This window comes from Atractosteus spatula, chromosome 2 (assembly GCF_055471065.1).
Source record: "Atractosteus spatula isolate fAtrSpa1 chromosome 2, fAtrSpa1.hap1, whole genome shotgun sequence".
NCBI lineage: Eukaryota > Metazoa > Chordata > Actinopteri > Semionotiformes > Lepisosteidae > Atractosteus > Atractosteus spatula.
In genome coordinates this window covers 3034530-3056872 of record NC_142707.1, presented here as the reverse complement: position 1 = coordinate 3056872, position 22343 = coordinate 3034530, and the positions used below count along the sequence as shown (strand labels likewise).

At 53.7% G+C, this 22343-nt stretch overlaps 2 protein-coding genes across 3 annotated transcripts; one reads left to right on the top strand and one right to left on the bottom strand.

Annotated features, from left to right (window-relative positions):
- Positions 1-4504: 4504 nt before the first annotated feature.
- On the bottom strand, positions 4505-13053 carry cdk20 (cyclin dependent kinase 20). Of its 2 annotated transcripts, XM_088939053.1 has the most exons (8): positions 12749-13053; positions 10629-10742; positions 9631-9819; positions 9131-9252; positions 7675-7737; positions 6953-7076; positions 6169-6324; positions 4505-5084 (listed from the first exon to the last, which is right to left on the bottom strand). In XM_088939053.1, the coding sequence occupies exons 1-8, from the start codon at positions 12821-12823 to the stop codon at positions 4893-4895; spliced, it is 1035 nt and encodes a 344-aa protein (XP_088795179.1). In that variant the 5' UTR covers positions 12824-13053; the 3' UTR covers positions 4505-4892. The 2 variants fall into 2 exon arrangements, with proteins under 2 accessions (XP_088795179.1, XP_088795189.1); XM_088939063.1 differs by lacking the exon at positions 7675-7737 and having other exon boundaries at positions 12749-13050.
- Positions 13054-14884: 1831 nt separating this feature from the next.
- LOC148839000 (ras-related protein rab7) lies at positions 14885-20760 on the top strand. The gene is made up of 5 exons (XM_088938347.1): positions 14885-14999; positions 17155-17281; positions 18182-18400; positions 19276-19401; positions 20084-20760. The coding sequence occupies exons 1-5, from the start codon at positions 14947-14949 to the stop codon at positions 20174-20176; spliced, it is 618 nt and encodes a 205-aa protein (XP_088794473.1). The 5' UTR covers positions 14885-14946; the 3' UTR covers positions 20177-20760.
- Positions 20761-22343: the final 1583 nt, after the last annotated feature.

The window sequence follows — 22343 nt, the reverse complement described above, 5'->3', positions numbered from 1 at the left end:
GGAAGACAGGGCTCCCAGTGAGTAACCAGTCAGTAACCTGCTCCTGCAGCCGGGCGCTGCGCCCCCGAACCCTGAAGCTCTTTCACAAAAGTACAAAAAAGCCAAACCACAGACATGGGGGCTGTGGCAGGGGCTCGGATACGGCCCCTCTGACTTTGCAGGGTGTGCTGGGATTGGCCCTAGAGCCCCAGGTCTGAATGTAGCTGAAGCACGGCCACGTGGGATGGACTGGGACGACTGGACGCACGCTGACCCCACTGCGCGCCTGCACGCTGCACTGCAGAGCGCGACAGCCCCAGTCCTGCCACTCAGCTGGCCGCGCAGACTGCTTCCCTCCGATGGCTGCCCCTTTGGTTTTTATGTGGTTCCAGACTCTCTGGTTTGGTCAGAGCTGTCTGACGTGTCTCTGAGAGAAAAGAGAAGCTGAAGAACCAGGCCTGATGCGCGGCTTCCTTTCCACAGGCGCAGAGAGAGTACCAGAGTGCCAGAGAGGGGTGTGAGTCGCGCAGAGCTCTGGGCCTCTGCTTCCCTAGAAGGTGGCGTCTGTGAATTTCTGTGAAACAAGGATGCCTTATCTCCGCGTCGCACACCAGCTGCTGAGCAATACTGAGACACCAGTACACCCGGGACCAGCGCTGCCCGCTGCCCGCTCCCACTCCCCCACCCTCCTCCTCCTCAGGTCTCTGCCCGAGTCCTCCCTCAGCGCTCCAGGAGGAAGAAACGCACAAGGTCGGGGCGGAGCTCAGGGCTCCCGCGGTAAGCAGGCAGAAAGAGCTTCCCGCTGGCACTGCCTCACGCTGCAAGGCCAGGGAAGAATATTCCATCTGGACGCACTAAACGACGAGCAGGGGCTGTGCTTTCCCCTGGGCTCAAGCACCTAAACCAGTGGCCGACTCCTCTCCGTGTGTCTGAGTTTCAGCCTCTGTTTTCTTTCGGGGACTGGGGGCTGGCGGGGTTCCCAAGACTTCCGACTGTCACTGCTTCCACCCAGCACCCCCTTATTTACAGCAGCCCCAGAGCAGCTCTTGTCTGCGTTCTGACCCACGATGGGGCTGGGATTGACTTAATATCCAAACCTGGAAAGACTGAATAGCACGGCCTTTAACTGTCATGGACTACAGCCTCGTGGGCTTCTGCTGGCAGCTTGTGACTCAGTGGAAAGTTCACTGCGAACGAAAGGGACAGTGTCAGCGCTGTGGGGATAGTCATGGCTGCCCTGAGGCCCCAGAGGAATCTCCTCCGACAGGCTGCCAGCAGGTTTCGAGCAGCCCGTGTTGCAGGAGTCTCTCCGGGATGGGACCCGCTGGCCCACTCGACCGCGCCCGCCCAGGCCTGGAACGACCACAGGGCGCCGATCCTCTCTCTCAGCGGGACAGCGCAGCTGTAATACTCCCCCCCCCCCCCGGCCGGCCGTCACCGCTGACCAGCTGGCAGAAAACAAGGACGCGGGCAGATCCAGTCCTCTCACCCCGCTGCTGCCCTGGTGAAACACGGGCTCTGCAGGCTGGAAATACCCAGTTCTGGGGTACAGGGGGGACCTCATGTTCTAATAATAATAATAATATCCTTATATAGCTTTTTTCTGGACACTCCACTCAAAGTGCTTCACAGGTAATGGGGATCCCCTCCACCCCCACCAGTGTGCAGCCCCACCTGGATGATGCGCCAGTCCTCTCCCCACACACCAGCTCTCAGTGCCTATCCCAGCAAGCAACGGACACAAGACACGGTTCACCCCGGACCGGGTGCCTGGCCACCGTGGGGCAGACGAACACAAACGTGCACTCACACCAGGGCCAGTTTTCCCAGAAGCCAGTTAACCCACCAGCATGTCTTTGGACCGTGAGACGAAAGCCATGTAAACGTGTGGAGAACATGCAAGCTCCTCACATACAGCACCCCGGGTCCGGAACTGAACCCAGGGGCCCCAGCACTGCGCGGCAGCAACGCTGACCTTTGCACCTCTGTGCCGCCCAGAGTATTTACTGTCCTTAAAATCATCTCAAACTGCAGAGAAAGAAAAGCTCAAGAGCAGGAAGAGCTTCCCCCCGTGATGCTGTGACCCTCGGCACAGAGTGGCTTCGGTTCCTCTGGGCCGGGAGCTGTGGGCAGGTCCCTGCAGACACCGGCGCTTTAAATGGCAGGTTCCTATTTAACCCTGAGGCCCCGCTGGAGGAAGAGGAGGAGGCCCAGCCTGCACTGCGCTCGGCCCAGGAGGCCGCCCGCATGCTCCCGCACACACGCTGATAAATAAAGACGCAGAACGTGTGTGTGTGTGTGCTCGCTGCGACAGCAGGCAGTGTGCATGTCGATGCTGCTTGTGTGCAGGGAGTCATTACCTGCTTACAGATGTTAAAAGGTTTCAGTGTGGAAGCACAGGTACAAAGACCTTTAGTCATGTAGTCACGAGCTCTTGGGTTATTCCAGCTATGGAGAGGAAAGACAAATTCAGATTTCACTTTAAAAGAAAAGGTTTCCCTGTTTGATTAGGACCAACAAGCAGAGACGCTGAAAACTTGGGCATGGGGATGCGGAATTCCTGCCCTCTCAGATTATAATTCACCCAGGTTTCTCGGGAGGAAGGCGGCTTTCTCCATGCTGCCGATATCCACAAGTGCCGATCAACCAGTACAGGGTCTGGAACCTGACCTGCAGTGGAACTCCAGACGTCACGACATCCTTACCCGCTCCCAGACAATCCCGCTCAGTGCCGGACTCGTGTCGTAGCGCCCTCGGGCACGCATGTGTGTATGCGTTTTGTCACACGTGTGCTTGTCTGGGGCTTGAGTGCATTGGATGTCTGCATGTGTGAACTTGGCAACAGCTCAGTGCACGTCCCTGCTGCACCCCTCAATTTCCCAGCTCAGCTACAGATATAGGAAACACAGAGGATGCCTTGTGGAAGAATTTGTTTCAAAGCGTCCCTCGATCTGGAGCCCTATAGGAAATATACAATTGATTGCTGGCTATGACAAGAGTATGGAGATTTATTAAAAAATAATCTCTAGCATTTGCCTATTAAATGTACCTTGATTATACACTTTGTACTCTCCTCATGGCCTTAACGCAGGAGCAGTGTTTGAGCAATGAGCGTTCCTCTGTCCCTCGGGCTGTGCCCAGACAGAAGGGGCGATTTCTACAGAGGAAGAACTAGGTTTCACAAGCTCTAAATAAGAGGATCTCTCTATAACCTCAATACCACAGCAACACAGCCAATGCAGGTACACAGACATATCTTAGATTAAAAATAAATGCAACACAGCTTTTTCAGTCAAGATACTTCGGGCTGGAGGGCTCAGAAATGCCATGCCAGCTCTCAGAAGGCAAACAGCTCCTAACCTAGCGTCGGCCCACATCTGTACAAGACGACCCAAGATGTCCATGCCACAACGTCTGCTTTCCAGGAACTCACCTCTCTCTGTAATGTCAGATCTTGGAATACTGAAAGTGATTGTTCCCCGAAGCTCGGTTTCCAAGTCACCGCGCAGCGACTCCTGTAAAGCCAGGCTCTGCCTGGATGCAGGCTGGCAGCGCCTGGGCCGAGCTCCTTTTCCTGGTTCAGGACGCTTCCTCAACCGCTGCTGGGCAGAGCTCACGGGGGAGGAAGGTGGCAAGACCGCTGGAAAGGGTACAGTGCCCTGATGCCGGGAGACTCTAGGCTCTGCCACAGACTCATCGCGTGGGACCCTGAGCGATGTGCTGAACCACTTTGAGCTCCAGACTCTGAAAACGGACTCAGACTCGGCAAGGGTCAGTCGTTGCAAACAATCACTGGCTCAGGGATGAAAAAATAACTACAAAGAGCCGTGGCTCTTCTGGCTACGCAGTGAGGCGGCAGAGTGCAAAAATTTCATCCCCCAAGCGCAAGAAAACCAGCTTGCAAAAACAAGAATTCACAGTACCAAGTTAGGAAACAGAAAGCTCTCGTAGCTTCTTTTTATCCTGGGAAAACATTAGGCACATGATTAGGCTGGACAGGCCAAACAGTTGTCTGTGCAAGAGGGAAGGATATTAAGGGAAGGTGACATGACAATGACGAAGGGAAAAAAAGGATCGGACTCTTGCATTTAGCTGTTTTTGCTCACCCAGGGAAAAGCCCAGGGTCCTGTTTACTGTCTGTTCCCACTGTATCTGTGACACAAGATTCCCGGCTAGATCACAGCTCTGCACTCTCAGAGCAAACTCATGCAATGTCTTGGACAGATGTGCTAGTAAGAGGAAGGGTTACCTTTCAGAAAGGTCTGCCCAGGAGCAGTTATCTACCTGTCTTGTTCAGATACCCTGCTTGGTGATAATCAGTCTCAGCCCAGCGCAGCTCACACACAAACAGACACACAAGCACCAGGGCCCATTTTCCCACAAGCCAGTTAACCTCCCTGCATGCCTTTGGCCTGTGGGAGGACACAATGCCTTTATATACCATAAATGTTCTCTAAGAGTTTCTCTGGGGTGTCCCAACATGTCACAACCAGGAAACAAACAGAAAAAAAACCCAACAAAAAGCCGGTTTTACATGTTCAATGTTAATATAAGAGAGCCCTCTTGTGGTGGGCCCATGTAACTACTACCATGATTACTGGGGAGGCAGCCTTCCCAGTCATTTTTCATTTCCGTAGGAAATCGATTTGAAATCAAACAAAATCTTAAAAATAACATCTGTTTGTCAGTCTGTATTCTGCATTATTAATTTATCTTCAAATGACGTGCAAGATCCTCAGCAGTCTTCATCTCCTCTATGCTGGTGCAAGGGTAGGGCCGAGGCTGTCTGTATTTAAGAAGATCAGACTGTCCAGCCGCCCCGCTCGGAGGGGGAGGCGCAGTGGATTCTGGTTCGCTCAGAAAGAGGGGAGCCCCTGTCGCCCTGTGCTGGGAGGGGCGGGGGGGCGACCGGCTCAGAAACACCCCCAGGCGTGTCCGGACACCAGGCGCGGGTCCACCAGGCTCTCCTCCAGGGGCCTGTCCACCGAGAACTCGCAGGGGTGCCGCAGGCGCTGCCGGGTCCGCTTGCACCCCCGCTGGGGGATGGGCAGCTCCGAGTGGTGGGCGGGGAGGGGCGCCGTGAAGAAGTAGGGGTGTAGCAGAGCCTGGCGGGGGGGCAGACGGGGAGAGGAAGGATAAGAACAGGGTGAGCGATGGGATGCCGGGCGCCGGCCCGCTCATGTGACACAGGGTCACGGGGAGTGCAGCCCTCACTCTGGGTCTCAGCACAGGCCAGGAGCAGAGCCCCGCTCACAGCCCACAGCCTCACGGCAGTCTCTCTCTCACCTGTCTGACCTGTCCTCTGTGCTGCTGGACAGTGTCCTCACGGCAGTCTCTCTCTCACCTGTCTGACCTGTCCTCTGTGCTGCTGGACAGTGTCCTCACACCCTCTCTCACCTGTCTGACCTGTCCTCTGTGCTGCTGGACAGTGTCCTCACAGTCTCTCTCTCACCTGTCTGACCTGTCCTCTGTGCTGCTGGACAGTGTCCTCACAGTCTCTCTCACCTGTCTGACCTGTCCTCTGTGCTGCTGGACAGTGTCCTCACAGTCTCTCTCTCACCTGTCTGACCTGTCCTCTGTGTTGCTGGACAGTGTCCTCACAGTCTCTCTCACCTGTCTGACCTGTCCTCTGTGCTGCTGGACAGTGTCCTCACAGTCTCTCTCACTGGTCTGACCTGTCCTCTGTGCTGCTGGACAGTGGTGTGGGACACAGTCTCTCTCACCTGCCTGACCTTTCCTCTGTGCTGCTGGACAGTGTCCTCACAGTCTCTCTCACCTGTCTGACCTGTCCTCTGCGCTGCTGGACAATGGTGTGGGTCACACAGTCTCTCACCTGTCTGACCTGTCCTCTGCGCTGCTGGACAGAGGTGTGGGTCACACAGTCTCTCTCACCTGTCTGACCTGTCCTCTGCGCTGCTGGACAGTGGTGTGGGACACAGTCTCTCTCACCTGTCTGACCTGTCCTCTGCGCTGCTGGACAGTGGTGTGGGTCACACAGTCTCTCACCTGTCTGACCTGTCCTCTGTGCTGCTGGACAGTGGTGTGGGTCACAAAGTCTCTCTCACCTGTCTGACCTGTCCTCTGCGCTGCTGGACAGTGGTGTGGGTCACACAGTCTCTCACCTGTCTGACCTGTCCTCTGCGCTGCTGGACAGTGGTGTGGGTCACACAGTCTCTCTCTCTCTCTCACCTGGCTGGCGGTTATCCTCTGTTTGGATGGGTACACCAGGAACCGCTTCAGCAGGTCCACAGCCTGGTCAGAGGCGTCCGGAACAATCTGCTCCAGAGGGATCGGCGGATTCTCCTTGAAGGTGATCTTGTTGTAATCCGGCAGCTCCGTGATCTCCTGGAGAAAGACAGGAGGTGGGGGAGGACAGAAGCACACAGAGAGAGAATGAGAGCTTGGAACGGAGAAGGGGAGGCTGTAACGGAGAGAGAAGGAAATGATGCCGACGAGAGGCAGCAAACTGGAGAGGGAGGCCTGGAGATTTTAGCACAGCCAGCACGTTCCTTTCAGAGCTGATCAACAGCACACCTGCTCGAAGTGCACACGTGTTAGGGTTCTACCTTTCACAGGATCACACCTCGCTTTTCCTATGGATCACACCTGGTAGTGAAAATAAAGTGATCGACAGGAGACGAAAGAAAAGACAAGGGATCTCACCTTGTATGCAGCAGGTAACAGTTACTCCTCTGCTGAAACGGTATCTGGTAGTCTGCAGTGCGTTTAAAAGGATGGCAATCTGGAAAGTCCTTTATCCTGAAGGCTGTGCATGATGCCACTAATGTATGATCATTCCTGTATGTGAGAGAGTATCTATCTACCTGTACATGCTACAGTGCATGTTTGAGCATGTCTGGTGTGTGTGTGAGCGCATGCTGCAGGTGTGAGAGACTGTGTGAGCGTGTGCGAGAGCCTGCGTGAGCGTGTGTTGCGTGTGTGAGCGTGCGTTGCGTGTGCAGGTGCGTCTTACCGGCCACACTTTCTTGTTGGGGGTGCCCAGGACCCGCAGCACGCAGCACAGCTGCTCGATGTCGTTCTCCCCAGGAAACAGAGGGGAGTTATTGAGCAGCTCCCCAAATATACACCCCACCGCCCTGCCACACACAACACAGAGAGGGAGAGAGGCAGGGATGTTGCACACAAGCAGATTCAGCTCGCAGCGTCCACGCTAGTTCTGATTCAGAAGTCTTAGGCTGTTTGAGACTTGAGCTGACCTGACGAGTTGCACGGTTACAAACTGCATACATGCACAATCACGAACTCTGGCTCAAGCCTCCATGCAATTGTGTGCTGCCCCTCTAGACAGGGCCTAGACACGACTACAGCAAGCAGCCCCTGCAGGGTCGAGGTAGAGGAGCTTACTGCCACATGTATGTGCACATTGAAATTCTTATTCGCATTGATCTCTCAGGACACATAGTACATCAGACAACACCACACACTGTAGACGGAACATTACAGACATAATAAACAGAAATAACAGAAGGAACAACACGTTGTTGTGGTAGAAGCTGTTCTTAAGTCCGTACTGTAATACTGCGGTACCGCTTGCCAGAGTGCAGGAGGGAGAACAGTTTGAAGTCGGGATCAGAGCAGGGCTACTAACACACGCTACTGCAGTGATCGGCAGATCACCTGACCGCTCAGGGACACAACTACAACCTGGAGCACAACAGAGGGTCTCATACGCACCAGAGATCTACTCCTTCGTCATATTTACGGGCCCCGTACAGAAGTTCTGGCGCTCGGTACCACCTGTAATAGTGAAACGCAGATGAAGAAGGGTATGCTCTGTATCTTGAGTACTTCTCTTTCGACAAGGAAAAAAAGGAGCCTGAGAGACATTACAAATGCAAGGAGCCTGCTCAGAACACCTGTGCCCCTTGCTCCAGGCCCCTGAAACTCAACTCAATTTAATTCAAGGGGCTTTATCAGTGTTGCCAAAGCAATACAAATACAATTAACATCAAATCTACAGACATTAACAACACAAGACACATCATAATACATTTACATTCAAACAGATGGAGCATTATTGGGAGACAGGCACACTGTTCCTCAGTCTGGGACAGGCAGTCACATACCAGGCTGCCAGTTCAACTGAGCTCCCTCCTCCCTCCTCCCTCTCCCAGTAGGATTGGGACCTGTTGTGATTCTGGCAGGTATGGGAGTTCTGGGATTTGGTTTGTAAATTTGGGGAAGAATGTTTGTCTAATCCCAGCATATTTCTCACAGTGCAGTAGGAAGTGCACCTATGTCTCTGCTTCTCTCCACTGGCAGTGGAGCCACTCTCTGTGTAGGGAGGTGCCTCCTGTATACAGTGTTAAGTGCACCTGCTCTTCATGGGTGCTTGGGGCCTGGGGTGCTCGTTTCACCTCTAAGCCTGACCTTTAGACTGCCTCTATCCAGGCCTTACTGAACTGAATTATGCAATTAATACATTTTGGAAGGACGAGACGGAAACAACAGATTGAGAGGGGGAGCCGGAGGCTTTCCTGGCAAGCAATGGGCACAAGGCAGGGTACACCCTGGGTGGGATGTCAGTCGATCTCACGCACAGATACACACGCAGACACAGAGGAAAAACAGCCACACCACGGCCAATTTTCCCAGAAGCCAGTTAACCCACGAGTAAACTTTTGGACTGTGGGAGGAAACCGGAGCACCTGGAGGAAACCCACAGAAACCCGGGGAGAACATGCAGACTCCACACAGACAGCACCAGAACCCGGGGGCCCCTGCACTGCGTGGCAGCAATGCTCACTTAAAAACACGTCCGTCTCAAGCTTTAATAAAACAAAAGCACAAGAGCAGGAAGAGCTTCCCCCCGTGATGCTGTGACCCTCGGCACAGAGTGGCTTCGGTTCCTCTGGGCCGGGAGCTGTGGGCAGGTCCCTGCGGACACCGGCGCTTTAAATGGCAGGTTCCTATTTAACCCTGAGGCCCCGCTGGAGGAAGAGGAGGAGGCCCAGCCTGCACTGCGCTCGGCCCAGGAGGCCGCCTGCATGCTCCCGCACACACACATTTCTTATAGCAACCTCCATACATGCAACATAGTGACAGACGTGAATACCACGGCCTTGGTGACGATTCCTATGCAAGAGCCTGTGGCAGCATTGCAATGGGAGTCTGATGTGTTTGGCCCCACCTGGTGGCCACCTGGTGACTGTACAGCCGGTCGCCCTCGCTGGAGAAGAGCCGGGCCAGCCCGAAGTCGGCGATCTTCAGGTGCCCCGTGGAGCTGATGAGCAGGTTGGCCGGCTTCAGGTCCTGCAAGGGGAGAACCAGCGCTAGAAGAGGGAGGAAAGAGGGGGTACGGGGGGGAGCCCCGAAACGGGACCGTCGTTTCGCTCATTACAATGCGGCTGAAATGCTAAAAATCAGAAGTTACTGCAAGGATGTAACTGCAGGGGAAAGGAAGGGCTACGATTTCCGCACTGACACCATCTCTGCTCTGTCCTAACCCCAGCATTACACCCAACCCAGGCCACCTGCCGGGGCCAATGACTCCTAACAAGCCAGGGCGATCCCTGAAATACGAGATGCGTGGTTCCAAGACTCTTTTCTGGGGAGACAAAAGCCAGAAGTATTTGTTCCAAACGCCATTCTAATCCTCAGTCGAACCCCCGGCCTCAGCCCCAGACTCACGCGGTGCATGATGGAGTTCTCGTGGCAGAAGGCCACGCCCTTCAGCAGCATCATCATGTAACCCTTGACCTGCGACTCCGTCAGGGGGCGCTGGGAGTTGCGGATGACCTCCGACAGGTCGGACAGCATGTACTCGAACACCAGCACGAAGCCGGTGCCGTGAGGAAACACATTCTTCAGCTTCACCACCTGAGGCAGGGAGGGACAGGTGGAAGGGGGGGGGGGGAGAGAGAGAGAGAGAGAGGGGGAGCAGGGGGAAAGGGAGAAAGGTGAGAGAGGGGGAGAGATGGGGGCGCAGGGGGAAGAAGAGGGGGCGCAGGGGGAAGAAGAGATAGAGAAATTTTATTATTAAAGGCAAACGAACACGTGAGTAAGACGGGGACATCCAGCTCGCCCACACTTTGAGCCGCTCCGTCTCTAGATGGGCAGCAGGGGGAGCCCCTGGGACGAGTGGGGAGGGGCGCATCGCTTGGGCAGCCAGGACGCGCTGGGAGATGACTTGCTGGGCCCTGGGTGACTAATCCTGGGCCCCATTTTGGGGAGAGTCTCAGTCACAGCTGTCGAGCAACAGGACCCAGGCTTGAGCCTACAATCTTTGAGCCACGAGGCTCCACCTGCCCGGTCTGACCTTGAATCAGGCTGAAGGGAGGAGAAGAGCCGGGCAGGAGCTGAGGAAGCCCAGCAGCTCCACAGGATGAGGCAAGGGGGGGGCCTGGCAAGGGGGGGCCGGAAGCCTTACGGCAGAGGGGGTACGAGCTGCAGAGAACGGCTTTAATTGCCAGGTGATCTGCCGCCAAAATCACACACACACACACACACTGCTTCCTGTCTGCAAGCATGCGCTGCACGCCGACGAGGTTCAGGCGGCAGCCCTGAGAACGCAGGAACGTTCCCAGGCCGTTCTCCCGGCCTCGGCGGCTGGGTTTCTTCCCGGGTGGATCCCAAGAGATCAATCCCGGGGGGAAAAAGGGATGCAAAAAAGGGAAAAAGCAACTCACATACGGGTTGTCCTCGATCTCCTGCAGCGCCTTGATTTCGCGGAGCGCCTGGCTGGGGATCCCGTCTTCCAGCTTCCGGAGAGCGACCTTCTTCAGGGCCACTGTCTCTCCCGTCTGTATCGGAGGCAAGAGACCCCTCTGTGAGCCCCACGTGCAGACAACAGAGCCCCCACCCCCGCACTGCATCCTGGGACTCCTCGGCTCATGCGCCGCTGGGATTCGGAACGGTCGCCAGCAGCTCCTGCACAACGGGAGTCTGTCCTGCAAACTGGCTCGCAGCTCTGCTCCGAAACCACAGGACACTGGCAGGCGTGATCGCAGAAACGGGTCCTGTCGAACTCAGGTCGCCGGTAAAAGGGCGCAAGATGATTCTTCAGTTATTTACCACGGCGTTTTCAAACTCAGTTCCTGCAGGGCTGCAGTACCTTGTGACTCGTGTCAAACCCAAGCTCTCCATTACATGTTTGGTCTAATTCATTCAAGGCATAATTGCTACACTTCTATCATACTCCAGGGTGGAATCCAGGGTGTACAGGCAATTGTACCATTAATGAACAATAAGAAGAAGAATAAGAATTATAATCTTTACACTTATATAGCGCTTTTCTGGACCACCAGTGTTTAGCCTGGTCACCTGGATGACGTGACGGCAGCCAGAGTGCACCAGTACTCTCCCCACACACCAGCTCTCAGTGGGGAGGAGAACAGAGTGATGAAGCCAGTTCAGAGAGGGGGATTATTAGGAGGCCATGATTGGTAAAAAGTCAGGACCTCGGTTTTATGTCTCATCGGAAGGACAGTGACTTTTTTTTTTTACAGTATAGTATCCCATCACTATACTGGGGCATTAGGACCCACACAGACCGCAGGGTGAGCGCCCTCTACTGGCCCCACTAACACCTCTTCCAGCAGCAACCTTAGTTTTTCCCAGGAGTCTCCCATCCAGGTACTGGCCAGGCTCACTCCTGCTGAGCTCCAGTGGGCGGCCAGCTGTCAGCTGCAGGGGGACACAGCTGCTGGCCAAGAAGGGAATGTTTTGAATAATCAGCTACAATGCTTTATAAGCTTCAGATGAAATACCTATTGCATGACTGAGAAAATACCTAGGTTAACCGTCCGATTGCCTGCTCAGGTAGACACTGTGACTCTCCAGGAACTGAGTCTGAGACCCTGGTTTAGGAATCTGGGAATTCGGATCTGTTAACAGCTCGCAAAGCCAGTGTCCAGCAGGAACTTCCAGATGTGTGAGGCACCAGGCCAGGGAGCAGCCTGGGAGCAGTGTGTGAAACAAGGGAGGAACTCCACCTAAATAACAGGAGATGTGTGCAGTTTAATGATGCCCACAGAGGGCATTCTGATCGCTTTCCCACAATTTGCAGTCCTGGACTCCAGGGGGCGCCACTGACTAGTTCTCAAACCCAAGAAAGAGGCTGGGAGGGGGCCCAGAAAGCCTCAGTCCAGCGGTTCCTGCTGGCTACCCTTGAGTCCTCCGCTTGTAAAGGCCAGGAGCTCACAGGGGGTTCGGTCAGTTCAGGGAGGAGCACCTGGGGCTCTTGAGATCTACAGGCTGGTGGGATTTCAGCTTCAGGTGCCCTCTGAGCTGCTTCACGGGTCCAGACGAATCGCTCAGGGTTGCGGAAACTGATGATTTTTAAAGGATACCCAGAAAACTGTCTGGACTGTGGCTCTCTGTCCCGGCCACAGAACACGCAGATGAATTGAGGAGAGGAAACAGGTTGCACTTCTCACATCTGAACTGTTGGCAGTTCTAAGGGCATTAGCGTCAGAGCAGGCACGTTTATTCAAAATGACTCATGAACAACCGTTTTATCGAGGGAGTTAAATAAAAGAATAAAGACGACAACAACACAAACTTAAAATGCATTAAAGGATTAAAAAAAAACTTTCAACGGTAATACTTTTATCTAATGGTTTTGAACATAGTTTAGAAGATACTTATACGTATAAAAACAAAATCAACAATCTCAACCAGTGCATCGCTCGATGGTTTTATGTTTCTCGGTTATCTGATCGAATGGCATTCCTACGCCGTTTGCTCCCAAAACCTTTAAAAGAAAATTAAAAGGCAAAATATAAATAATAAGACGAATGAATGATACCTCAATATGCTTGGCTTTAAAAACGATGCCGTGGGCTCCTTCCCCGATCCTGCCCAGTATGCTGTACTGATCCATCGGGCACAACCGCAGGAAACACCGGGGATCGGAGACGCCTGGAAGGCCGCGCCTCACCTGGCGTTTATAAAACTATTACAAACGGTCATAAGCCGAACCTCATTCGATCAGCTCCGGCGGTGTCGATCCAGTTTTGTTAGGGGAAACTCGGTTTCTGTCCCATGGCGTTCAGCTGGGACTGGAAACAAGCGGTAGCTCTCCGCAGCCTTGGAGAGGTTTCCATAGTTACCGCGGGCCAGCGGAAATGCGCGGCATGGCCGCCAGGGGGCGCATTTCTCTGGCTTCTGTAGCCAAGTAGCTTTTTATTCTGATGACACATGATAACATGGGATTTTACCGCTGTCCCTCGCTCGCAGTATTCGTTACAATATTCGTATAATACATTATCATAGTACTATTACTATTATCTGCGTTTGCGTCGAGGTGCAGTTCCCGAACTTCTTACCTAAAGCCTACGAAATTTAAGACACTTTTCACTCCTCCCAAAACACCTAAAAAACAAACAAACATGATTTCAAAAAGGGAGTTTCTGTTGTGGCACGAAATACACATGACACTGGCAGAAACGGGTCACTACAGCACTATACCCGCGTGTTCAAACCTCTCTTTATTCAGCACAGGGCCAGCAGGAAGGTGTCAATATCATCGCATCGAGATCCTTAGCCAGCAAGCAGGCGGCGAAGCGCTGTATTAAAAAAAATATATATTTACAGGGGTTTCAACTTATTTTCCCCGACAGCGCGTTCGGAAACGGGTGAGACAGCCCCGGAGCTCAGCAAACGAGAAGACAACCTCGGATTCGGTGTCGCTTGTTTGCCTCTGAGGGCTCGGTGTTTACTTTGTGCTACAGCTTCACAGATAAAGCCGTTAAACATTACATTTCTCTACATGAACCCAGGGCCTGCAGCTCTGTGAGGCAGCAATTCTGACCACTGCACCACCGCACCAGAACACTCACAGCCAATTTGGGAGACACACAGCGGCCATTCTGCACCAGTAGCCCCACCTGGGAGACACACAGCGGCCATTCTGCACCAGTGACTCCACCTGGGAGACACACAGCAGCCATTCTGCACCAGTGACTCCACCTGGGAGACACACAGCGGCCATTCTGCACCAGTAGCCCCACCTGGGAGACACACAGCGGCCATTCTGCACCAGTGACTCCACCTGGGAGACACACAGCGGCCATTCTGCACCAGTAGCCCCACCTGGGAGACACACAGCGGCCATTCTGCACCAGTGACTCCACCTGGGAGACACACAGCGGCCATTCTGCACCAGTAACCCCACCTGGGAGACACACAGCGGCCATTCTGCACCAGTGACCCCACCTGGGAGACACACAGCGGCCATTCTGCACCAGTGACTCCACCTGGGAGACACACAGTGGCCGTTCTGCACCAGTGACCCCACCTGGGAGACACACAGCGGTCATTCAAGACACTGCAGACCAAGGGGAGGAGAGAGAGACTGATCTAAGGGGCCAGAGAGTGCAAACCCAGAATTTACTTTAGCAGAGTTAACACCCCAACTCCCCGACCAAGCAGTCAGGACTCAGGGTGGCGTCTCGTCCAGTCCAAAGGACAGCTCCTCCTGCAGCACCAGCACCAAAAGTGCGCCTGGTCGCCACACTGGGGGTCCGGTAGGAAAGATCGCCCCCTACTGGTCCACCAGCAACACGACTTACAGCAGACACCTGGTGTTTCTTCAGAGGTCTTCCATCCCAGCACCGGCCAGGCCTTGAGCTCCTGAGATCCGATGAGATCGGGCTGCTGCTACTCTTATTAATACCCGTCTGCCTCTGCACACTGATTAGCACGCCCGTCGACGCTAATTTAAAAACGCGCTCACCTCCGTTCTGCTATCATTGCCGTGTAAAACCTTAAGATCACGTCGCTCATTTGACAAGCGACAAACGTATTTTATTCGGGGGATAAGAGCTCTTTATTTCATGTAAACGAAAGCGGGAGGAGGGGGGGGAGAACACCCGTCCCGCTCCTCCGCCCCGCAGACGGACAGCGGACGCGACAGCCTGACGCCAACATCCGCCAGCGGCTCGAGATAAGACGCCGCCGGGCGCGGCCGCTCTCGCGGACGGACGGACGGACGGCACCCGCGGCATGTCTCACGCGCAGAAGCCGCATCTCAAGGTGATCCTGCTCGGGAATTCGGGGTGAGTTTCTGCCACCGCTGCTTTGGCCGGCTATCGGGTTGTGTCGCGGTGCTGCTCCGTGAGACCAGGGATTGCCTATTAATGCTGTAATTAAGCGCACTTTCTGGCGAAGGCCTGGGGGTTCCCTCCTTGGCTACCGGTGTGGTTTCTGTGTGTAGTTTTTGTATGTCAGGTGAGACGGAATGTGTGGCCTGATTCACCATTACCTCTCCAGCTGGGATCTCAATGAACGATGTCGGAACACGTTTCCCCGTGCTTACTCGTCGATTCCAGCCCACCCCCTTAATTAAGTTTATATTGTACGTTTCTGGGGTTTTAGGAAAAAGTGCAAAACTCTCCTGTTACAGAATTCATTTCCAACTCGACAGCCTTACGTACCGAGCTGTTCCTCTCGCGGCAGAGAAGGATCTGTCCGATACAGAAATTGCCCTGAGAAAGTGACACCGTGGCACCGGTCGTTAGAAAAGTAAATTAAGTAATACATTTTCTTTAACACGGCTGTACTGTAGGTAATAAGCCATGTTCACCAAGATAATAGCGCGCTTTTCAGCTTGAAGTTCAGCAATCCGAGCGACAGGCGCTGTGCTTCAAGTTGAAGACTTGCGTACCTGCGCGCAGAAATAACTCTTTTGCAACGTATCTGTAACTCTTTAGCGCCGCCTTGCGCACATAAGTGGAACTACAGAAGTGCTCATGACAACGGATCTGAAATTTTAAACGAGTTCAGAACCTCTGAAAACAAGTTCAGTGCGTTATTTGATCATTGTTTACCACTTGTGATGCGTATAGGGTCTGGTCCTGGGAACAGGAGAACTCCGGAAGGGGGAAATCCAGGTTGCTGCTTAAAAAAGTGCTGTCCTTGAGATGCAGCGTACAACCAGGGTCCTGAGTCTCCGTGGTCATTAAAAATCATTACAAATCCCAGGATGTTTCTCAGTAAGAGTAGGGGTGTGACCCCGGCGTCCTGGCCAAATTTCCCCCCTGGCCTTTACCAATCATGGCCTCCTAATAACCCCCCTCTCTGAACTGGCTTCATCACTCTGCTCTCCTCCCCACTGAGAGCTGGTGTGTGGGGAGAGGACTGGTGCATCATCCAGGTGGGGCTGCACACTGGTGGGGGTGGAGGGGATCCCCATTACCTGTACAGCGCTTTGAGGAGAGTGTCCAGCAAAAGCGCTGTAGTAAGTGTAAGGAATTATTAAAATGGTGTCAGTGGACCAGTAGGAGGCGCTCTTTCCCCCCCCAGTCGAGAATTCCCAAACCATTGCCCCAGAGACCAGTGGCCCCAGGGCTGCAGGGAGTGCTGTCCTTTGCAGGAGATGATAATCTGACGACCCAGATACGTAATCAGTGCTTCTCTTCTTAAAAGGAAGAGCGTTGATCAGCGCATCCTGGATCGTTTTCCCATGGGTTGGTACTGTCTGGCATCTCCAGAGCCCCCCTTCGCTCAGCCGGGGGAGCCATGCGTCTCTGGCTGTCGCCCCAGTGGGGGTGGAGGGGGTCCCATGGGGGAAGCTGTAGAAGTCTGACCCCTGACCCGGCTTGTGTGAGTTTCAAACAGACACCTGGTGCTGTACGTGACCCCTCAGGGATAACAGGACCAGCAATAGCCCTGGGGCAGGAGTGGAAGCACTGTGGTAATGGTCACCCCAACACCCATTCATGGTCATAACGTAGGGCGACCACAGCCGGACTCGGACTATAAAACACTCTGTAACACTGCTGTAATTCGGGGCACTGTGAGAGAGAGCATCCTTCACTGGACTGCACTGTGACTCCTTGCATCCCTACAAAGGGCTGTCGATCGGGGTGTGAGACTCCAGGCCTGTGTGTGTGGGGGGGGTCTGTGGTCAGGGGTTCGAATCCCATGTGCAGCACTGCTTGATGGTGCCGTGGGGCACGTTACTTCAGGGGTGCTGGTTCAGGACGAGCTCTGCTGCACACGTGGATCTCGGTGAGAATCCTGTAGAACTGACCTACCGGGGGGGTAAGAGATGGATCGATAAAGGAATCATTGATTTAGTGCATTCGCATGACGAACGCTCACAGGAGCGGGGGGGAAAGAAACCTGCTGGGCCGTGGGCGTGGCGGACGGCGCCCGCCTGCAGGGGGCGATGGCGAGAGCGTCGCTGATGGGGGCTCCTTCTCTGTGCAGGGCGGGGAAGTCCTCCTTCATGAACCAGTATGTGAACCGGCGCTTCACCAACCTGTACCGGGCCACGATCGGGGCGGACTTCTTCACCAAGGACATCACGGTGGACAACAGGCCGGTCAGCCTGCAGGTACGCGTGGCGTTCGGGCGATCGGCCCGTGCGCTGCCTCCAGGGATCCCTATCCCGGTCGCGGGAGACCCCCACACCAGCTGCACTCTCACTTACTAAGGGCGCCTTCACGGACTAAGTGAAGCTTTGTCTAGAGTTCAGAGGTGCCCGTTTTTGGGGCGCAATGGTGGGGCGGTGGTTAGACTGGGGCCTTGCAGCACTGGGGTCTTGGGGTGCTGTCTGTGTGGAGCTTGTATGTTCTCCCCACAGCCCCCAGACACACGGGTGAGTTAATGGGCTTCCGGGAAAACTGACCCTGGTGTGAGTGTGAATGCGTACGCCTGTGTCCTGCAACGGACTGGTGTCCCATCCAGGGGGTAACCTGCCTTCTGCAGAACGCTAACGGACCGTGCGTGTCTGATGAGCACAGCCAACCCCCGGCCTTAATGCACAAAGTCTCCTTCTGTAAACTCAGAAACGCTGGACATGCCCCGCGACAATGGGGAGGCGCACGGCTTCAGATTCAGGAATACCTGTGGGGCCCTATGGGGGTAGGTCAGGTGTTTTCAGTGGGTGTGGCTGGCATTTAGTCAGCTTCAGCAAACTTGACACAATATATTCACGACACTTGAAATAGAGAGCTGGTGCACTGAGGAAGACAGAGGCACAGGAACAACTTTCCTCGACTGTGCTGATGGTAGCTGTTGAAAGAATAAGTTAAAAAATCCAGAACGCACATGTATATTCCTCACATCACACGGTTTTGGGGGCTGAGAGGAGATGACTGGCAGTTTAACGGACTTTCAGCGATAACGGACACCCCCCCATCAGTGTGTTGGACAGAGGGTGCCCCGCGTGTATTGGGTGCCGTGTGTTAGCGCGCCGTGTGACAGCATGCCCCAGTCGTGTGTTCGTTTCCAGATCTGGGACACGGCCGGGACCGAGCGATTCCAGTCCCTAGGGGGCGCCCTGTACCGCGGTGCCCACTGCTGCCTCCTGGTGTTCGACGTCACCTCCGCGGCCTCCTTCGCCGCCCTGGACTCCTGGAGGCGTGAGTTCATGGTGCAGGCCGACCCCCCCGACCCCCAGCGCTTCCCTTTCGTCGTCGTGGGCAACAAGATCGACCTGGACAACCGAGAGGTCAGCGTCGTGCCCGCGCACACAGCCACACCTGCTGCGACCCTGAATAAAACTGCATCTGCTTTTACAGAAGGCAGAGAGACCAGATTTAGAATATTGTGTTCAGTTGTGGTCAAAAACAGTATTACACCATTAGAGAGTTCATAGAAAATTAACACGGCTATTTCCTGGTCGTATGTTCACGTTCATGTATGGTCACGTTAAAGGAACTGAGTCTCTTCGGTCTAGAACAAAGATAACTGAGTGGAGGGTTGATCCAAGTCTATATACTTCTTAGGGGTACAGATAATGCACAATTTCACACTCAGTTATTACACAAAACACATCCTTACACAAAGAGTGGCGGGTGTTTGGAACATGCTTCAAATTTAAGGTTTGTTGGCAGCCTGGGAGGGGGTGATGGAGCTGTTGAGGATGCCAGAGGGGGTGATGGGTGATGGAGCTGTTGAGGGTGCCAGAGGGGGTTTTGGTGCTGTTGAGGGTGCCGGAGGGGGTGATGGAGCTGTTGAGGGTGCCGGAGGGGGTGATGGGTGATGGAGCTGTTGAGGGTGCCGGAGGGGGTGATGGAGCTGTTGAGGGTGCCGGAGGGGGTGATGGGTGATGGAGCTGTTGAGGGTGCCGGAGGGGGTGATGGGTGATGGAGCTGTTGAGGGTGCCGGAGGGGGGTGATGGAGCTGTTGAGGGTGCCGGAGGGGGTGATGGAGCTGTTGAGGGTGCCGGAGGGGGTGATGGAGCTGTTGAGGGTGACAGAGGGGGTGATGGGTGATGGAGCTGTTGAGGGTGCCGGAGGGGGTGATGGGTGATGGAGCTGTTGAGGGTACCAGACAGTCGGTGATGTTGGAAATGACGACAGCGCTCTGTCTTTATGGACGCAGGTGACGGGAAAGCGTGTGCAGGACTGGTGCGCGGAGTTGGGGGCGGAGTACTTTGAAGTCAGCGCCAAGGAGGACATCGGCGTGGACAAGCCGTTCCTGAGCGCCGTCAGAGCTGCGCTGCACTATGTGAGTCCCAGACCGGCTTATGTTTTTACGTGTGATCTGCAGAACCACTTCATCCTCACTGGGGTCGTGTCCAGTCTGAGCCTCTCCCTTCCCGGGACCACCCCAGAATCCGTCCAGAGAAGAGCGACCAGGCACCATCCAGGGCTTCAGGGAGTGATCTGTCCCGACAGGCTGCAGGAACCGAACCTCTTTATTATCGACTACAAGGAGACCTGATCCAGGTGTTCACACTGCTCAAAGGCATCAGCAGAGTCCAACTGCGGGTTTCTTGAGAACCAGCAGACGCAAGTGGAAACTCTGAGCGAGTGCATCTAAAACCGAGAACGGGAGGCTCTTCTCGAGCCCGGTTCCAGAGCCGCGCTCTCCTTGCGGCAGTGTGGAATACCGCACACGCCTGCTCACACCAGTTCCATACGCCGGCCACACCTGCGCCGGCACCCTGCTTTAGTGCGAGGGTGCGGGTGTACGCCTGGGACAGGTTGCGCTCGGGTGTCGGTAGCCGACGATGGAAGGTGTAAAAAGAAACGACTGCTGGGTTTGAGTCGAGAGTCGAGCACAGAAGCCCACGGGGCTCTCGGAGTAATTACCAGTGAAAGACGGTCTCTCGTGCTGGCTCCAGATCCAACTTCAACTGGCCGTGTAAAAATGCGTTCACTGTTACCCATGTTACTGTCTCTTGCAGTTCAAGGACTACAGCCCTGAGGCCCCTGGGGACTATTTCCAGCTTACCTCCAGAACGCCAGAGGAGAAACCGGAGGGCCGGTGCGTCTGCTGACAACGCTGCCCCCTGGCGGACTGGAGGCGCTACAGCTTTCTCGCAGGACGGCGGTCTGGGGCTGAAGCTCGTGGAACTGCTGCCCCCTGAACGGTGGACGTTTATTAAATGCTTGAAAAAAGAAGCCCTCAAGCGTTTCACCTGGAAGCAGCTTCTCTCTGTTCCTCCACTTCTCCCTTTATTTTTATTTAGTCCCTCTATTTTCTGATGCCTTTCCCATATTCATTTCCAGGTTTCTATATTCCAAGTTAGTTGTAGGACTAATGAGTGCCTCCACATAACTCTAGGATTTAACCAGTTTGGCTTTCTGGAGAATAGACATAAAAATGCATTAGGCACATAGGAGGTAGTTAATATTAATTGACCATGCTGCACTGTCACATGTCAAAATAGGTTTTCATTACAATGGATGGAAATATGTACATTTCTGCATTGCGATAGCTGAAATGTTTAAATGTGTTTAACATAGTGATATATATCTAGCATGCAGACTTTTCCATTCAGACTTTAGAGTAACCTGAACATGTCATCTAAGTCCTGCCGTTTAAGCCTAAACTTTCAAATTAAACTTTTTTCTCGATCAACTTTGCTTACTAACTGGCTGTTGCAAATACTGCTATTCCATAAGGGTTATTATCAGTAAAGTTAAAATATTATCCTTTCAGAGGATGAACCTCAAGGGTATTTTGGAAGAAATCAAGCACCTCTGTCAATTGTATTCAAATATCATAGGCCGTCACCTCGCAACTCTCAAAAGATATGTCAATGACAAAATTGGGATGCTCATCTGGGATCCTGAAGAGGCCATGGTTCAGCAGTTGAATAGGTCATTGGAAAAGCAGATTGGCTGAAAAGTCACATTTTAAGCTTTAGAAGTAATTCTGAAGGTTCTAAGCACCTTCGTAACCTTCATACCCCGATCTCATCAGATAGACTGAGCTGAGCCTGGCTATTACAGGGATGGGAGACAACTATAAACAATTATGGATGCTGCTGTCCATGGTGGTGGTGGTGGACCAGTAAGGGGGGGGTGCTCTTCCCTTTGAATAAGAATGACCAAGCCGCTGCCCCCGTGTGATAGAACCCTGTCCTGCAGGAGGTTCCGTCTTTTGCATGAGAGATTAAACGGAGCGCCTGATGCCTCCATCATGAAAGATCTCCAGGCTAAGTGCCACTCTGGGCTTGAACAATCAGGCCTCTCTAGGGTTCCCCCTTAAACCAGCTGGTGAAGCAGTTTCCATATATCACTCAGTTGAATTGGAGCCGCCCCCCCTTGTAAATCACGATGGGAGACACAAGCAATCATCGCTACATCGCTATAGCCAGCAGCTTTTATCACCCTGCAACTCACAACCAGCAACCCACAGGTCAGCAGGTATGAGCCTGGCCAGTATCCCAGTGTCCTGACCAAACGTCCACCTGCCCTTTACCAGTCATAGCCTCCTGATAACCCCCCTCTCTGAACTGCCTTCATCACTCTGCTCTCCTCCCCCCTGAGAGCTGGTGTGTGGGGAGAGTACTGCTGCACACTGGCTGTAGTCGCATCATCCAGGGGGGGCACACTGGTGGTGGTGGAGGGGATCCCCATTACCAGTAATGTGCTTTGAGTGGAGTGTTAAAGAAGCACTATATCCCTGTAAGGAATTATTTGCCATCATAAGCTCCCTCAGACACACTGGCCCCTTCCGGATGTTCAGAATAAACTTTTTCCTAAAAACAAATATGATTTCTAGCCCCACCCTCACCACGACTTGTACAGTTTTCTGCGCTTGAATTTGAAGCGTGCGGCACAACCATCCCAGGACTAAAAAAATCTTTCAGTGCAGAGGCCCACAGCACCAGCAACCACTGGGCAAGTACAGGACTCCTTCAGTTCAAGATTTTCTAAAAGGCCAAGTACTAGTTTTCCAAAACAAAACCACTGCCCCTTGCTACCACAAATTCCTGTGCCCACTACCAAAGACCTGCGATTCAAAGTCATTTTTAGACTTGGGCATTACTTTTGTTTTAAAAAAAGCGAGCCCCTCCCCCATTTTGTCCACTGTTCAAAGCCGTTTGTTGAACATACTGTTTCACTCCAGTTGCTGAAGAAGCAGGACATCATTTTTTTTTTTGCTCCTGGTGCACAATTCTCCCAGCTTCCTCCATCTTTGAAATGATCCTCAGA

Excerpts from the sequence above, each read along its gene's own strand:
- cdk20 (XM_088939053.1), bottom strand. The coding sequence starts at position 12,823 with ATGGATCAGTACAGCATACTGGGCAGGATCGGGGAAGGAGCCCACGGC. Across the intron at positions 7,738-9,130 it reads AGTCACCAGGTGGCCACCAG|GTGGTACCGAGCGCCAGAAC; the intron begins GTGGGGCCAAAC and ends TCACTATTACAG. Across the intron at positions 7,077-7,674 it reads GACGAAGGAGTAGATCTCTG|GGCGGTGGGGTGTATATTTG; the intron begins GTGCGTATGAGA and ends TGTGTGTGGCAG.
- LOC148839000 (XM_088938347.1), top strand. The coding sequence starts at position 14,947 with ATGTCTCACGCGCAGAAGCCGCATCTCAAGGTGATCCTGCTCGGGAAT. Across the intron at positions 17,282-18,181 it reads ACAGGCCGGTCAGCCTGCAG|ATCTGGGACACGGCCGGGAC; the intron begins GTACGCGTGGCG and ends GTTCGTTTCCAG. Across the intron at positions 19,402-20,083 it reads TCAGAGCTGCGCTGCACTAT|TTCAAGGACTACAGCCCTGA; the intron begins GTGAGTCCCAGA and ends TGTCTCTTGCAG.